The following is an 18851-nucleotide window of genomic DNA, read 5'->3' as shown; positions in this document are numbered from 1 at the left end:
GGTGAGAACATCTTTGATCTAAGAAAGTGATACATTATATTCTGAATAAATTAAACTGTAGCCCATACAGGGAGGCATGTGTCAGGCCATTTAGGTTCATATAAATTGGAATCATCATCTTAAATCCACCAGAAAACACAGACCAGCAAGCAAATAAAACAAGCTTAGGGAGGGAATGAAATAAGCCATTTTGAACAGAGCATTGAATAACTCTGAGGCTAATTTAATATTTCACTAATGACAGTTTGTTTTTTTTCCCACAGAGGAATATACATCGTTTATAAAGATGGAGATGTTGATAATCCAATGGTCAAAGAGAGGGTCTGGCAAAATAGCGATTTCAACTTTGATAATGTTCTGTCTGCTATGATGGCCCTTTTTACAGTATCCACTTTTGAAGGCTGGCCAGCGTGAGTGAATTCTCCGTGTTTTCACAGCATTCTTAAAACAGTTGTCAGAACAGTTCTCTATTATTTACTGGCATTTTTGGGCAACAAAGCAGTCTTCAGTGATAGTATAAAAACTTAAAGGAAGGGAAAAAGCCTACTATCCTTGTGAATCTGTGCACCTTTCCTGTATTTATTAATTCACCTGTCTATAATGTGCAAATGTTTTAATATTGTTTGATTCACAATCTTTCAGCTAATTTTGCTATAATGAGCTATTTCTTATCTCTAATGGAAGTAATCCTTTTAGATGTTTATCGATTAAGTCCATTTAAATTGTACTAACGTGAGAATTTTAGGCCTTTGAGTAAAACTTTTAGTAAAAAAGCAGACAATAGTACACTGCATAGAGAAACCAAGGAAGATCAAGCTACTGCTTGGTATTTCCCCCAATGAGAAAAGTCTTAGACAACTGCTTTATGGAGGTGGGAGGTGGGGGGAAATACAACCATCTGGTCAATACTGTGATTCTTTTGGAAAACAGCATACGATGTTCTGTGGTGTGATTTCTCTCTGATTTCAATGTGCTTGTTAAGCCCTGTCAGTAACTAGAAAAAGGTAACAGCAAACAGCAGAGCATTTCTGAAACCTGCCACCTGAGTCTGCATATTTTACTCTCTTTTGTCATGTTAGTGCTAATGAAGATAAAATTTGGGTTGTTTTTCAGGCTGCTATACAAAGCCATTGATTCAAACGGAGAGAATGTAGGACCTGTGTACAACTACAGAGTGGAAATCTCAATTTTTTTCATCATCTATATCATCATTATTGCTTTCTTTATGATGAACATCTTTGTTGGTTTTGTGATTGTTACATTCCAAGAACAAGGAGAGCAAGAGTACAAGAACTGTGAGCTGGACAAAAATCAGGTAAAAATAAATAGTGAACTCCTGGTAGTATCCTTATTTATTTATGCATGGAGAGCTTCCTTTCTGCTTTGGGTCGGAAGAGGGCACCAAACTCGTATCTTAGCAGGAAAGAATGGTATCAGTAAATACTGTCAACTGGTATTCAGGTCACTGTATGTTCCTTTTTCTGTAAGTCCAACATACTGGTCTTTTGTTTGTTTCTTTTTGGGGTTTTTTTTTGGTCAAAGGAATTGGATTAAGCTTGTTAGCGTTTTAGTGTCTCATTTGTTGGTGTCAGATTAAGAAGAATACGGCACTTGCCAGTTTATCCGTAGACAGAGATAGATTTTACAACAAAAGTAGGAAAATAAATGTGGTATTTTGAATAGTCTGAAAGTGTTCAAAGTGCAAGTGTTCAAAATATTCTCTCTTTTCCCCCTATTTATTTAGAAACTCTCAGGGGATATTCAGATTCAAATTTTAGAAAATCTGTCCCCTTTTACTGTTTAATCTTTTGACTGAGAAACTCGTCAGTCACCAGTCATGATTTTTCAGGCACTCTTATCTGACACACACCATTTAAAAAAAATTAAGGGCCAAACTTTAGCTATCGTTCATTCTGCATTTTGTGCCCATCAGCTTTGGTCAGCAACCTTCAAGAGCCAAGTGGAAGGCCCAGCCAACATGAAGATTGCAGGCACTAATAGAGTAGGGGATGAATCCATGATGTTCCTGCACAAGTGATTTTGCTGAGAAATTTAACTGAACTATGACAAATTACACTTCCTCATTATTTATTTTTTTCACTTTTATGCTATGCAGTTACGTTGATGGTTGAAAACTGAGTAAAGACAAACCATGACTTATAGATTAATAGTCACGGCATTAATAATCACACTATGTACTACGCATGCATATAGTCTGTGGCATACTGCTAAGCTGGATACAGATTTTCCATGAGCATTATTGGATTCTTTGTCTGTGACCAAGTAGTGTATATGATTAGATGCAATTGTAAGTAAGTGAGAATTGGCACGTGACTTTTTAACTTTATTAACACTTAATAATAAAACCCTTTACGCTAAGTAGGTGGTCTGCCAGTTTTTAAGACTAATATTTAGTAATTTGCATCTATTATTTATATTATCAGTTGATTAACTGTTAGGTATCATCTGACAATTTTTTGATCTATTTGCTTTTACAGCGTCAGTGTGTAGAATATGCCTTGAAGGCACGTCCTCTTCGTAGATATATTCCCAAAAATCCTTACCAGTACAAGTTCTGGTATGTGGTGAATTCTACTGGATTTGAATACATCATGTTTGTCCTCATCATGCTGAACACACTTTGCCTGGCTATGCAGGTAGGAAAAGCAGAAGTTCTTTTAAAGCTGTTGACATAAATTGCAGGGAAAGATGTGTGTGTTATAATTCCTTTGATTTATAGCAACCTGTGTTTCTTTCTGAAGTGAAACTTGAAAAAAGCACCTCTGATCATAATACTTTTCTGTGACATGCTCTAGTCTGTTTATCAGTTCTCTGAAGTAAAATTGCTTAAAACAGCTTGATGTTGATAAAGGTCTTCCTAAACTAATCAAGCTCTTGGAGCTCTATTTAGTACCTGCAGTGTAATTGAATTTCTGTTATGTGTGCAGATTCCCCAGATTATCCATGCGCAATAAAATCTGAAAAGTCCAGTCTTGCTAGCAAGCCTTTCTCTCAACTCCTAGATCCTTTTATCCTTTTAATGTCTTTTATGCAGTACTTTTAAGCATTAGTTCACTTCTGTGTGGTTTCTGTACTTGTTCTGTTTTGTGGATACGACTCCATAGCTGATTGAGTGGGACTAGGTGATCTTTGAAGGTCCATTCCAACCCAAACCATTCTCTGATATTTCCATCATCTGTGTCTGTACCTACTTCAGAAGTTTAAAATCTTAATATATGGAGAAATTCTAGCTTTGTGTGTTAATGCAAACCTCATGCAAACATGTTTTCATGTATTAGCTGTGTATATCTGTGTATTTGTGTGTGGGTTTTTGTCTGTGCTTTTACTTTTTCTACACTGTGCATGCAGTTCTTCACTATTCCTCTTGCCTTTTCCAAGTTGTCTTTCTTTACTGTTTCGGATTTTGATTTTAAAAAAGGGTGGTTCAAATTCAGTTTGCAAAACCCTTCTACTTTTCTCAGTGAACCTGCATACACCGTATCCCCTTAACAATATCACTGTTACACAATATGTGTTATTATGTGGCTAACATACCACAGTCTTTATAAGCAGGTGAGATGTGAGGTTATGTAAGTTAAAAACTAGCATGTAAAACTTGGGGAATTGCTGTTGTCTAATACTCCTTTTTTTTTGAGGAAAGAGTTTTCCTCTTAAAACCACTTCTCTGGAGATTCCCTTAAGATGTAGAGGAATGATAATTTTGTTCCATTCAGGACCTAAAAAGAGCAGATTTAAGCCACTCCATTCTTGACCAGAGATATTGATATATAGGTGTGTATATAGGTGTGTATCATAAATATGACTAGAACACATTTTCCTGGTGTGAATTTTTTGCCAAATTTATCTTAGGCTGCCTTACTTTCACTTAATGTTTTAAAGCCTTTACTTTTCAAAGTGTTGTATTTTTCATCCACAGCACTATGGACAGTCTAAGCTCTTTAATGATGCAATGGACATTATGAATATGGTTTTCACGGGAGTGTTCACTGTTGAAATGGTTTTGAAACTGATTGCATTCAAACCCAAGGTAAGTTTTAGATATGATTTAATTAGGTCTTCAGCACAGGAATTAAGTATAACTTAAGTTTCGCACTAGCTATGTACTAGTCAAAGAACAAAAAGAATGTACATTTCCCACATCTACCTGTCAGTGAAATTGTGATAGAAATGTTAGCCTGATAACATGTATATATGGAACTCCAGAAAATGAAATGCAGATATTGGAAAAAATATGACCATGTGGTTGATGAGATCTGCAATATTTTGAGGTAATGAAAATGTCCCTTTATGAACCAGGTGAATTATTTCCCGTTAAAAGCATTACCACTTCTCTTAAGTATTCCTAACTTTACACTAAATTAGTCACCAGTAAAGACCTGTATGCTATATTTCCTATTCTAAAAGTCAAAAGTATTCCTTTACTTTATAAACTGCAACCAAGTACTACAAACATAAATAATTTGCTTTTTCCAATAGCCTTTTTAGATTTATATATTTTCGGTTACACCTACACAATATGCATACACAATATTTAGTAGAGGGCCCCACAACGAGTAGTTGATTCCTTGCCTTAAAGGGACACTGTCAAAATGAATAATACAGACATATTTGCAAAAGTAGATTTGCAAGAAAAACAGGTGACTATAAAAGAAAGATTAAAATCAGACTGTGACAGCTATTATAGTCTTTTCCTTCAGTTCTCATACTGCACTTATGACAATGCAAAAGTTAATAATGAAAAACTAAAATAAATTTTGGTTTCAGTACAAGGAATTTAATGTTTATTCTGGGCTTATATCTATGTACATAAGTAAAATGTGATCAGTCACTATATGTGGAATTTGAAAACAGCTAAACGTGCCTTTTGAAATGTACTGATCTTACCATCTGAGGGGTATTTCTCATTTTCCATTGCCCTTCTTTTAATGTAATCAGGATATCTGCATCTGTAACTGGCCGTGAGCTGTGCCCTTTCTTGGTGTTACGTAGGGAATGGGATGACTGCAGGCTCGAGGGGAATCTCATGCTGGCTTTAAACAGCTTGGCTCTCGTACCTGCTCAGAGCTCAGTGTGGAGTACATGTACAGCTACTTTCCAGCTTTTCAAAGCTATTTATTCAGCTTGCGTTTACTAATGAGCTCAGCTGTGGAGCCTGAGCTAGCTTCTATTTGCCTGCAGAAGTAATCGAGTGAGGTCTGGTGTTATGTGAAGTGTGGAGTTCTGGGCAAACGCTCACCTGCTCTCCACTAGTCTTTCTCTGCACTGTCCAGTCCATTGTACATTTCTAATTAATTTATTTGTATTTTTGTGTCACCTATCTTACTTAAATGCGAAGGATTTCAAATTGAAAATAACACAATATCTCCCAGAGGAGATAGCTCAGCTATGTGGAGCTCAGTGTCATATGAGTATGCTGATTGTGTTTCCTGAGTTGTATTTCCTGTTCTCTATCCTTGTTTCACACTGAAGTTTCAGAAGAATTTGCTGCCTTTTATCATCCGCGCTTTGAAAGAAGATTGTGAAACCTTGTGTGGTTCTCATGCACTTGTGACTGTAGTCAGAAGTAGCAGCTAATGCAAAATGCAGTGGTCTGGTCGTGACTGTAGAAATCACAGTGCTCCATTTGTACTATGGACTTCCCACTCGTTACCAAATGCGATGTCTTAACGCTGGTCTCTAAGACTTTGTATAACCCGAGTTTTAAATCTGTTGCAATGTGCTTTCTATCTGATTGGATGCTTTTGCTGTGAGACATCCCTGGGTCTAAACCCTGAGAGTTTTGAAGGGCAGAGGCTGTCAGTGAAAGGTCCTCATTTCTAGAATTTCATTTCCCCATAGATGAAGAACACTTTAGATGTCTTAATTAGCAGGACAAGGTTAAAAAGCCATGGCATTAATTAGACTTTTGGCAGGGATTAATTAGCAGAGATTAATTATCTATAAGGTTGTTCGTGTTATTCTTTGAAGATTGTAACTTCTCTTAACTGTCCGACACTCCTTTAACAAAGCACTTATTGGCAACATATATTACATAGTTCATTAATAATTGCAAATCAGCTAAAAGTCTTAAGCAGAACATAAATGTCTCAGTAATCTAAACTGTAAACTAGATACATGCTCTAAACAAAAATTAACTGCTTTAACTCATTAAGAATTAATAATAGTAGGAACAATCTGAAATCCAGCTTAAAGCTTTTTTTTAGGGTCTGTGAGGAAAGACTGGTTAATTTCCTCTGTTTGTGTCCATGGTGGGTTTCTTCGTCTAGTCAGTACATTAAAAAAATATTTCAAAGATGCTCAGAGCATCAAATAAAAACTCCATTACTCAATCTGTACAAAGAAGAATAAACATGTTAGGTTTTTATCTCATCTGCTTGACAGTGTCCCCTTAATATGCTGACAAAAAGCTGTGATCTTTTGGTTTCGCTGGCCATGCAAGCTTTAGGCTACTATAAATTATTCCTATTATGATATTGTGTTGTGTAAAACCAAGGTACTGCAGACTGCCTTCAAGCTCTGAGATAGAAATCTTGGATAAGTGATAGATAGTAAAGGTGATGCTGAGTCTCTGGCACACTTCTTGGCTGGGAGATTGGAACACACAGTACTTTGCACATTGAGGCTTTAAACTTTTCAACAGAGTAATAAAAACAACTAAAATATTTATGTGGTAGATCTATAGAATCATATTTTGGTGTTAATTCTCTATGCCTACATATTCCCCAGGATTTGTGATTTTATCCTCAGCATTTCTCAATGAACAAATTTGTCATAATGTAAGTTAAAAGAGCAGGCACTTTTTCTTCACATTGTTCTTCACATTTGCTAAAATCTGTTACTGAGCATGGTTTAATACAGTAAAAAACAAAATACAGCTATGAAATCTAAAATAATACATCAGCACGTACTGTGTGTACAGCTTCATGATAGCTAACTGTTACTTAAACTTGTAATGATTTTCCATGTCGTTTTACATCAGATTTTTGTAAGAAAAAAGGAAAGATGGCTAGTAAGTGAATTGATCTTGGGTCATTGCAGTGGTGAAAACAACTTATTTGCATGATGTTTATTTGCTGTGACTTGTCCATTCCTCCCTTTTCCAAAACCATCTTTATTTTCTCTTAGTTTTTTTTGTTTATTTGTATGCTTTTGCTTTACATATTACTTTGAACAATATTTGTCTATACTGATGGAAAAGGTTTCATAAAATAAATAAATATGTAAAGTATTTTAGCTGTATTGAATCAAAATGTGGATGTGTTATTTCAGTGCTTTATATTGTAGTATGCCTAGTAAAGTAACTTCCTACAGCTGGAATTCTATTTGGAGGACCCTTTTTGGTTCCCATTGTTGTAGAGGAGGATGGAAAGCACGCCTCACAGAGTTGTGCTGATTATCTGTTTGCTGTTCGCTAGTAGTCTTTTATTTTCTGTATGAATATAAATATCATTTCTTTTAAATAAGGGAAATGAGGAATATGAACAGTCAAGACGAATACTGTGAGAGTAGCTCCCCTTTAGTTAGGGTATTGCTGAGGTGGTTCAGCATGATGATTAGTAAAAACTTTGGGAAGGGCTTGCTCTCGTGCAGCAGGATGAGGAAGGAAGGAACGACGGGGAATTGTGCAGGAGCTCCCCGAAGTGGATGCCTTTGCTCAGGAGGCCACATGCACACACACTGGCTTTTGCCCCAGGGCTGGAACGAACCGTCTGTTTTCCTCTCGCAGCCATTTCCTTAAATGATGGAATGGTCATAACAATTTGTGTTTTAAAAGAGCTAAAAGAGAGTAGCATTAGAAATAATGAGGCTTTCCTGAATCTGCTCAGTGCTTACTCTCCTAGAATATGCAGCAGAGCTGTCATCTTCTGTAGCAGCTCCCTCATCTCTGAGAGCAAATTTCTACAGGAAATCACTTTTTTCAGATAGTAATGCACTCAAATGTGATTTTCAAGCAGTAAGGTTACTAGATATTCTAACATTTTAAAATCTTGAAAAAAGGCTGTCCAATTCTAAAACATTTTGTAGCTGATTTTGCTTTTCTGTGCTAACAACACATGTAAACAACTGCTCAGCTAAAACATTATCTTATAGGAAACAGTGTAGTAAGTGTGACTAGACGTAAGGATAGTTTATAACGCTTGTCATTTTAAGCTTTTTGCTAAATTTATTTTTAGAGCTTCAATAGTAGCTCATGAGTTACTATTTTAAAATTAATTACCAGGAAAGCAGAATATATGTGTACAAAATGTATGTTTCAGCCTGTGTCATGTAGTGCATATTCCTTAGCCATGGTTGGCTGAGAACTGAATATATCTGAATGAAAAAAAGGGCGAGTTCAGTAATTTTTGCAGTTCTAAACTTCTGAAATAACTAGGCAAAAATCCACGTATTGTGGAAAACCTTGTCTCCATAGAGTTGCCTTCAACAGGGTAATGCATTTTGATTTGTTCCCAGTGACAGATTGATCCTGGAACCTGCCTCAAGGTTTCTTCTGAAATACCTTTTTGCTCAAACATGCGGTTTTGATGCCAGTAGACAGCTAACTGCATGATGTGCTTTATAACCAGTTGCAGCAGTGTGCCAGTAGCATACATGCACACAGGGAATATTATTTGAAGCTGTAAAATGTCAAAAGGGTTACTAAGCTATTTATGAAAAGGAATTTTCAGGCATTGAACTGGCTACATTAAAGGCATTAAGAAATTGTTCAAGTTGGAGAATCAGGGCCTGACTGCAAATGTAGCAGTTTAAACCTAGTTTATGAATAGAGGATTAAGTCAGTTCACTAATATTTACACACAGTTCCATGTTAATAAGTGTGCATGATTAACCGGTGATGAGCTTTGACCCTTTGAATATTTTTACCAGTCACTTAGATAGGACTATCTTAAAGTCTTTAATATTAAGGAGATTTTGATTGACTTGGTCTTGTAGAAATATTGTTAAAGAGATTTTGTTGTGCTTGTTAGGGTATATATGTTAGAATTTTTCAGCCGTGCTAGAAGTCCAAAATCAGTCTGGGATGGCTTGTTTGCCAACATAGTGCTTAGACGATGGTGTTTTATGCATGTGTACCCTGTGCGTGTGTGCGTGTGTCCGTCCACGTGTGTGTGTCTGTACATGTATATATATAAAGTATATATATACACACATGCACATACATGTTGCTTTTCCTTCAGTAGGCAATATTGTTTGTTTTGTTTTGTTTTCTCATTAGACCACAGGTTCTGTTTAACTAATTTCTGTTTATGCAAAACTAAACAGAAGTATGCAAATATTTGACATTTCATGTGTAATCACAAACGTTTGCACCCTGCCTGCTCTGTTCAGGGCTATTTTAGTGATGCCTGGAATACGTTTGACTCCCTCATCGTTATTGGCAGCATAGTAGACGTCGTTCTCAGTGAAGCTGATGTGAGTATACCCCAGCTTACTTTCCCCAGTCCCTACTTCTCTTTCTCTGTCTCCCCACTATTTCCATCATCTGGACAAGTCACAGATTTTGATCTGATGTTTCTAAAGTTTGAGTACAGACCAGTTATGGGTCAATTAAGTTGATATGGGAAATAAATAGCCTTTTTCTTCTACCAATTTTTTTTTAGCTATGAAAGGGAAAGATTAGATTGTATAGTGGTACATCAGAGAATCCTAGAGTGTTTCTGTGTTATAACACTGTCCTTTTCTTCTCTTTTTTCTGTTTGTGTTTCTCTCTTGCTCTCTTTCTGCTGAATGCTTGTCCTAACAGCACTATTTCACTGATGCATGGAACACTTTTGATGCCTTAATTGTTGTTGGTAGCGTCGTTGATATTGCTATAACAGAAGTTAATGTAAGTAGCAACTGTTCATGCACTAAAAAGTAATTGCTGTCATCAAGAAATACAGAAAATGTCATCTTTATCCCCCAAAATTATATTTTAGAAAAGTATGCTTTACTCTGAAAAAACAAAGACCAAAACATTGATATAGTTGTTTGTACAAACCGTTACTTTAAATCTATATACCCATCTAGTTGTGCATGCACACAGTGTAGTGGCACAGCAAAAATTATGTTTATATATGTACAGAAAATATTTAAAACATGTATAAACAAGGTAACTAAGCCTCTGCTACTACTTTACTTGATGCCCAGTGATTACTGTAGATTGTCTGACCAAGATAAATCTAGAGTCTGTAAGTTGCTTCAGTGGCTCAGTTTATCAATTTTTTTTTTTTTCTGGTGGTTTTGGAGTGATATTAGTGTTCATATCTCATGAGGTAGCAGAAGAAGGGTACATAAAGAAAGTAAGACTTTTCCATGGTGTGAAAAATACAATGGTTTTTTTTCCCCGTTCCTTTTGCTTTTCCCATCCTGCAGTAAATGTTTTGAAATTTGAATTGCTCTTAAAGTACTTGGAAAACTCTGTCTTGTTACCAAAACTTTGACTGATGACCATTACAGATTTAGGTGTTTGGACAAGAGAAAGATCCCTTTCCAAGAATAAAACAGGGAAATACTGATTTTTGCCTGCTTTCTATCTGATTTGCTGGTTTTGAGACCTCAGTAAAGAAGGCTGAAGAAAGTGAGACTTGAATCCAGCCCAGGTGCGGAGAGTGCTGAGAGAGCCCAGTAGCTCAGTCAGCATTGCACCCGCTGGGTGTCTTACCTGCTCATCCTTCTGAGAACTAAGTCATCCAAAAGTGCCCAACATGTAGCAGATCCCAGACATTCAGATGTTTTCCCTGTATCAAGGAACAAGCTGCTCGGAGAAAGCTGTAGATAAAAATAGTTGTTTAGTATTCTTTGAAGATACTTAGCTTGCATGTTTTTCTACAGCAGTCACAGTTTATGAGATGGCCAATTACGTTCCTTTTTTCTTAAATTTGTTTTAGTAAACTACTTGCTAGAAAGTTTTTTTTCTTTCTCTCAGTGGATTTTCTTACTTACCCAAATGGCTTCTTTATATTTAATATGCACCATCTTTCCAAGTACTTCTGAATTTTAATAAATACTCTTCAGTGGTGAATATATAAGTTGTAATATCTTTGTCACAATTTGGGGAGCAAATCCATCCTGTGGCTGTCGTTACTATTTAATTGAAACAGTTTTTCAGAGAAAAAAACACTCTTAAAATATATTTTCCAGAGTAGTTTATGTCAGGAACCCAGTTCGTAGGACCACGTTCCTCCAGTCGGTAGCAGAAATGATACCCTTTACTCCACTTAGACAGTACCTTCATTTTGGAACTGCGAATACAATGATAACAAAGTTACCTGGGAAGAAGGAATAGAAATTGTATTTGAAAAACCTGTGATCTGTTCCAGGCGTTACAGTACGAGGAAAAGTGAAAAAGAAAATGCATAATTCTCAAATAAGATCTGTCTGGAAGACAGTTTTCGGCTTTCAGTGCGTTGTTCACATCAGCAGACTGCCTACTAGAAGCTTGGGTTTGTCAGGCTGGTCTTGCTTGAAACCATGGTTTGATACTTTTGGCATCTGTGTGAGCTTAAGCAGCCTTTGCCCACAGCCCTTCTTACCTCCACAGATGTCAGCTCTGCTTCCGTAACACCTTGAGGACTTCACAGTTGTCTGCATGAGGTTCTGAGCCCAAAGTATTAGGAAAAGTGCAGACCATGGTAGGGCAGAATATCTTCAAGCATACGCAGAGCCTCTTAGCCCTCATTAAAGACTTTGAATTTTTTTTTGTGAAGTTGCAAATTCTGCACTGCCATCTCAAAGAGAAATCACAATCAAAATAATTCTAAGGCTGATCCACCTTAAAATTCCTTCCTGATCTTATGAAAAACATGAGAATTTTCTAAGTCTATTACAGGAAAGGATAATGGAGGAGTGATGTGATACTGTGGAGACAGAAGGACCTTAGCCTCACCCTTAGATTTCAGATTGATTTTGCTCAGTTCGCAGCAAGCGATGGATCTTTCGATCTGTGAACTGGAGGAACCTGAGCTGACAAGGGAAGAACTGCTTTGTCCCACTGAGACATTTCTCAAAGTATATTTACAGTTCATCGAGCAGATTTTTTAAAAGCTGCTTCTAATTTGTGTTGAGGTTGGGGTTTTGTTTGTTTGATTGTTTTTGTTTGGGATTTTTCTGTTTGTTTTTTTTTTCCCCTGGAAAAGTTAGGAATTAGGCTTTTAGCACAAGTGTTTACAATTTACCCACTAACTCCATTCACAGTAGTGCTGCTGTAGATGTGCATAATACCCAAGGAGTGTAAAAAGTCCATTATTTAGAATAGTTTTCCTCAATGACAGTGTTACGTTGACAGCATTACTTGTACTGATCACTGCTGAGCTGTGATTTTTTTTGTCATTTTAGTAATTCATACCGTCATCTTGAAAATATTCTGGAGGTCAAGTAGTGACCTTCAGGAAAAGCGCACGCCACAGTCGAGATGTAGCATTGCCATTTCTTAGATTTTTGTGCTATACTCACTAGAGGAAGAATACTCATCTTTGATGTCTTCTAGTACTGCACAGCAGACTGTTTGTGTACTAAGTCTTCTTTCTCTGTTTCTGGTCTTTTCCCCTTTTTTGTGCTCTGTTTGTGCAAGTCATTCATGTATTACAGTTTCAGTATATTTCTGGGCTTGTTTTCCCATTTTCAACATGAAACAGTGAATACCGCAGAGTGGCCAGGGAGATTTCGGAGGCTTTTATTACTTTTATTGTTTTGATTCTACTAAATTATTCCTACTTCAGTAGTTTTATGTAAAATTCTGTGGTCCAAATTCTATATTTCAGAATCTTTTTCTTAATATTTTTTTGGCATTCTGAATTGTGCCATTCTGCCTGTACTTTTTATCTTACACTGACAGTGGTCCTGGGAAATCTACAGCTCTGCTAAGAGGCTAACAGCACTTTGCTTTTAATGGGATTTCAAGCACAATTGAAATGGCATCTGTGGAAATTCCCACTGTAGAAACTTCTTAAACTGAGGAAGCTCAGCCTTCTTTGAGGGGTGATCTGAAACACTGTAAATTGCTAGAGCTAATGTAAAATCAGATCTCGTTGCAATTGTAACTGCATGAGTGCAGCCATCGTAATTGATCAGTGCAAGAGAAGCCTTGAAAGACTGTGAAATAACTAAAGTAACATCCTCAAAATGAACTAAAGATTCTTAAAGGTTTGCATATATAATTACCTCATGCTGTGGAAACAACTCAGCATCATTCTAATAGTCTAGCTGTACATTTAGACTAATTCCAAAGGCCGGCGAGTTTCTCCAGTATATAATATGTTTGGATCTGACCCATTTTTTTCAAGAAACTTATCAAGTTATATATCATCCTGATTTCAGTATTAAATTGTGGAAATTAAATGTCATCTTATTTTGTTGTTCTTTTTCTTATTTTTTTTTAACATTCTGTAACAATGTATATGGTGCCCTGAGGCTGATTCTTCTGATCTGGTAACCTCACATTCACATATAATCCTGAAAATGTGTTTTGAATATTTTTGATGCCCGTGGAAATCGGGGGTTTACTGTGTTCAGCAATCTGAAGGACTGCTCAGCAGCATCTTCGAGGACTGTATCAGTGACCAACTCCAGAAATGAACTATCTCAGAGCAACATATTATTTTTGGCAATACACTATTTTCTATTATTGCTTTTTCTAATTTTGTCTGTGATTTAATATCCTTTCCTTTGATCATTTATTCTTCTATGAACCTAATTGGTTTTCATGTTCATTTTATTTTTAGAAATTTGTAGAGGCAAGTATATATAAGTTAATATATACATGGTATAGCAATAAAAAATTAAACCCACTACTAAAACCTATTTAATTACTTTTGAGTTTTGTGACCTCTTGTTTTCAAAAAGTTTCACATGACACACAAGATGTTGTGTGGTCATAGAAATGGTTCCTGTTCAGTTAAAAAAAGCAGAGTAACGATTTTGAGACACAAAATGTGGTTAGTCTATTCTGGGAGATGGACATATATAACTTAAGACAATGAGGAATAAATAAATTGGAAATAAATTATGAATAAATTAGGAAGTTCTTAAATTGAAATAACAGAAAAGTTTACTTCTGGCCTGTGTAGGGATTATCTTATTTATGAGGTCAGAAACCATTTGGATGACCAGCACTGGATGACTCCAAGGCATGATCACATTGCTACAGTAGTAGTTGCAAAGAGTTGAATTCACATTTTTAATTTAAGTTTCTTTTCCCAGTCATGTGCTGCCAAAATGTCAAGAAAATAACAGAGAGTTCACTTTCTTCCTCTTTTGTGCAAATGTTTAATGCAGTCCCCATGGGACTAATTTTATACTTGAAGGAAGATTCAAGTTCTTTGCCGAAATGAGCTTAAAGGAACATCATTGATAACCTTCCTCCCGTAACAGTCTTTTCAGCTGTTAGACTGCTGGTGCAGTGTGTACTGGGAGGACTGGTGCTTATTTTTAGAGTTGCCCACTCACCCAGTAACTGGTGACAGAGCTGATCTTGCTAGTGTGGAGGCATGGAGTAAAAACCTCATATCTACCTCCTGAAAGAAATTCTAGATTCCAGTTTTGAACAAAAGCACTGCAGTTCAGTTTGAATCCCACTTCATGCATATGTTAGAACTTACGTTTTGTTGCTAGTAATGGATATTTTTGAATACTGTTAATGCATCTTTACACTTTTGTAAATGTATTTCTTCAGGCTGAAGATTAGGGAAGAAAAATACCTTATCATATGACTTTGCTTTTGTTAGTATGGTGTCTTACTGCAATATGAAATCTATTTGTGTGGCAATATTTAATTTGGAAATAGAAGTAAACTTCTGAGCTGCTTTCTTGAAGGAGTTAATCCTAATAATTTATTTACTTTATTGCAGAACTGAATATCTCTTAGATATCATTATAATGCCCCATGTTATCAAAGTGTTAGTAATGAACCGAGAGTTTTAAATATATCTTTTATGAGGGAAAAGATATGTTTTTTAATCTACTCTGCAGTTCTTCACATGGATTCAAAATTTTTGCTAAATTCTGTATGTGGGCATTTGGTTCATGTTGGACAGAGAATATAGAGAGCACTGATAAGACTGTGAAGAAAAGTACTAGCACATTCTAATAATTAACAAATTGTCTCTATATATTTATACATGCATACAGACACACATACACTACACATTTCAGAAGGTATTTTGGCAACCTCAGTGCTTTCCTATACATGTTATTGTCATTATATGTATTTGTCGTTCAGGTGTTTCCTTCTATATTTGTAATCATGGTCACATCACCGTTATCTGTTCATTTGTTCTGGCATACTCTCGTGCCCTTTGGCACATTCTGTAAAAAAAGAAGCTTTTGACCAACACCATATACAAACATCCACTGGTTTTCACCATGTTTATTTTTTCTTAAAGACAGAGCTACAGTTTGCTTCCAGTGCATGATGCAGTCTGTTTCACACTGTTGACAGTTTTGACATTGAAGCTTTTTCCAGTTAGGATGTTTATTTCAAGACCCTGTGAAAGTAAGAAGAGTGTAATGAGGAGTTACCATATAAAGAAATGTGCTACATTTTTTGGAAGCAGCAATAAATACTTGACCAAAATTGGTAGCAGATTGCAAACATTATAATCACTGAATCAGAATTTTAGATAGATCATTGCTTAATTTTTTTGGAGGGTTGAGTTTTGTTTGGGGAAGAAAGCTGCTGTGTTGAACTTTGGTTAAGAAGAACAGAAAAATTATACATTACTGCCTATTTAAGTACTTACAAATTGGCACAGAAAATTTACATGTTTGTGAAGTGCTTTGCTGAATGAGGCTCTCCGTGTAGCTGGCACACAGCTGACAGAAGAGGTAGGATAATTGAGCCAGTCTCTGTCCTCATGTCCCTCCTTGCAGCACATCTGTTATCCAGGCAGCAAACCCAGAAGCTGGTCACTTATTCCAGCTGCACCCATCACCAGACTTCCAGCAGTGATCCCAGAAAAACATCTGTCGTCTTAGGAATCATAGTCCTACAGCAGAAAAAAAAGTTGTGATAATGACCAGCCAGTCACAAAGTGTTTGGGACACAAGTAGTGTGGAAGAAGAGGAGAAAAAAAAGGTTGGCAGTACACTGCCTGACTGCAGGAAATACTTTTATTTTTGTTCTTGTCAGCAACCATCATTCCAAGCGACACGTGCTGCTCAACCTGCCCCCCCACGTAGTCTCAAGTCTATTCTAATCCTTTCCCTGCATATACATAATGTGCCTCCTCCTTATGTGTGTACATGTCAAATAATATTACTGAAGTTTCAAATAATATTATGTGTATGGGTAGTATATGTTTTTTCCTTATCTGTAGGATGCAGACGTTCTCTGTTATTGTCAGTCTGTCATTGTTACTGAAGATTGTGTTATCTTAATCTTAGTTTCCCAGACCTTAATGTTACTTCATGCTGGATGGACACACTTAAACGTTAACTAACTTTGTCTCTTAGATGAGTATTTCCTTTGCAAATAAATAAGAATAACATTTTCTTTGTGATATATTAACTTCGTGATAATTAGTATTAATAATATAAATCAAGCTGCAGTTATTATCAGAGGGCAATGCCAGAAAGGGTAAAAAATCATCAGATACACTCACTTTAAAACTTCAATACTCAAACCACTTGGCCAATAATGGGCAGCATTTACAAAAGTGAGGATTAAGTAATTATTAAGATAGTTACGTGTAAAAAAAGATGGGTGTTTACTGGCTTTTCCTTTTGTGAGTTTTTTTTATAACCATATCTTAATACATGCTGCTCATTATTTTTTCTTTTGGAAAGCAACGAAATAAAAGTCTGTGGGACTAAAGTATCTTTTTTGTGTTCTTATCCATCCCACCACATATTGCTCTTCTAACATGGTTCCTAGTTTATTTGAGGCCCAATCCTTCTCCTACAAAAGCTAGCAGGAAAACCTTCCCAATGGGAAACCCAGTATTTTACTTAATTTTTTTAAGCATCAGTTTGTGATGATACTGTAATTTGATCTGTTTCGTATCTGCCAAATACTTAGGTTTTTTTCATGCTACAAAATATTGAATGCTAATTGAGACATTTGCTCGCTGGTTAAGAGAATATCAAGCTCAGCATGAGTCCATCACCAGAGATTAATATGAAATTTTAGGCTTCATCTGCAGAAGGTGTAATGAAACCCTTTTCTTTAAGTTTTCAGATAAAAAAGATTTTTTTTCTGTATCAAAAAGTCAATAGCAATGTGGGTCTGGGTACATGAGTACAGCCTTGTGATTGATGCAGGTAGACAGCTTTGCAAGATTATTTCCATGTTTTGTGGTATTTTGTCCTTTATGATGTTTGTGATTATGAAGTTCTTAATCTATATTTTTATGGTTTTATTTCAAATTGTTTAAATATACAGGAATTTCATAATGCAGCAACTGACTTCTATTGGCAGCATATTTTCATGTATTTTATGTAAATGCTTACAAAGCTTAGATGTTACAGCTGATTTTACAAATACTCTGCTATCTGAAGTCTAATGAGGAGATCTGGGTTTTGGTTAATATTAATGCATTAATTCAGTAATGATCCCTTAAGCAGTTTTAAAACTGTGTTTCAGAAAATACTGATATCCTGGCAGGGCAGTGATGTACACATATGTAGATCACACATAGTTGAACAGACAGGGTTTTTTTACCTTGTTTTCTCCTGGTGATACCTTTATGTTATAAATGGTTTGCAAATAATAAAGACAAAACTATTAGTACTTTAATAAATACCGCTTATGATCTCACTTTAATGAGGTACCACCTATTCTTGTTTTTTTACTATAGTATGTTTGTGTAATATACTGCCAGTATTTTCAGCAGAATTGGCTCCTCTGTTTTCCCTTCTTTCTCCCAGAGTTTTTTCTTGGGTAACAGCAATGCTAGAGATTTTGCCTGGTGAAACATGGCATCGACAGTGCGGCTGATGCATCCGTAATGTGCTGGAAGCAGCACTGAGGAGGCATCGTGCTTATTGCCACTATATGTGACAATGATTGTTGAAAGGTGCCCCTTTAAAAGGACGATATTTTAGGCAAAAGACTAATACCCATCACTTGGGTCTAACATGCAGAATACCGTTTATTCTAGTGCTATGAATGCTTTTAAAGATTCCACAAACTTCTGGGAGAAGCTGCTGTGAATGTGTCAGGGCAAGCATAGGCAGTTGGTCGTTTAAGCTTTGCTGGCCGCTTTGCTAAGGGTCTGACCATTTAGGGTATCGTAGAATCATCGAATGGCCTAGGCTGGAAGGGACCTTAGAGATCGAGACACTTTCTCCAAAGACAGCAACATTATAAGGAGAGAAGCGAGTTTCTTCTTCGCAGGACATAGAGTTTGGCTCTTTGAACGAGAAGTTGGTGTGTGCCTCTCACCTGTAGCTCCTGAGGGATTTTACCAAAAGGGTCAGTCAAATCCTGAAGCCCTTTCTCCGTGTTACCTCAGCTAACGTATAGGAGTACTTTCTAGATGATGAGAGAGCACAAGAATTGTCTTCTCATTTGCACCTCTGTGGGTGGGTTTGCCTTCTTATCGTTGCGCTAAAAAAGTTTGTCATTTTGGCAGAGCGAAAGTCTGTCCTTGTTAAGCACTGCAAACCCCAGTGCTCATCACGGACTTAAATTAATTACTCTGCTTTAAGGGAGCTCCTGATGTGATAAAAAATACAATTTCCTGAATGCGGTTGGACTCCAGTGATGGAGTAATTCGTCTTTAAAAAGAGCACAGTAGGAAAGGGAACTTGAAAGACTGGTTTGATAACAAAGCTTTTTTTACTTCCTTACTGCTACTGTTTCATACATGTGGAAGTCAGTGGCTAATTTTGTTTGGCTTACATAGGAGCAG

General features: G+C 36.4%; 1 protein-coding gene across 1 annotated transcript in view; it reads left to right on the top strand.

Moving 5' to 3' along the window:
* Positions 1 to 18851, top strand: part of CACNA1D (calcium channel, voltage-dependent, L type, alpha 1D subunit) — a 173541-nt gene that overhangs the window by 118336 nt on the left and 36354 nt on the right. Inside the window, 5 exon segments of the mRNA XM_009864410.1 lie at positions 245 to 410; positions 1114 to 1315; positions 2499 to 2657; positions 3938 to 4048; positions 9352 to 9435. Of these exon segments, the coding sequence (XP_009862712.1) occupies positions 245 to 410; positions 1114 to 1315; positions 2499 to 2657; positions 3938 to 4048; positions 9352 to 9435 (722 nt within the window).

This window comes from Apaloderma vittatum, unplaced genomic scaffold, assembly GCF_000703405.1.
Source record: "Apaloderma vittatum isolate BGI_N311 unplaced genomic scaffold, ASM70340v1 scaffold4652, whole genome shotgun sequence".
NCBI lineage: Eukaryota > Metazoa > Chordata > Aves > Trogoniformes > Trogonidae > Apaloderma > Apaloderma vittatum.
This window is presented reverse-complemented; position numbering and strand designations above follow the sequence as displayed.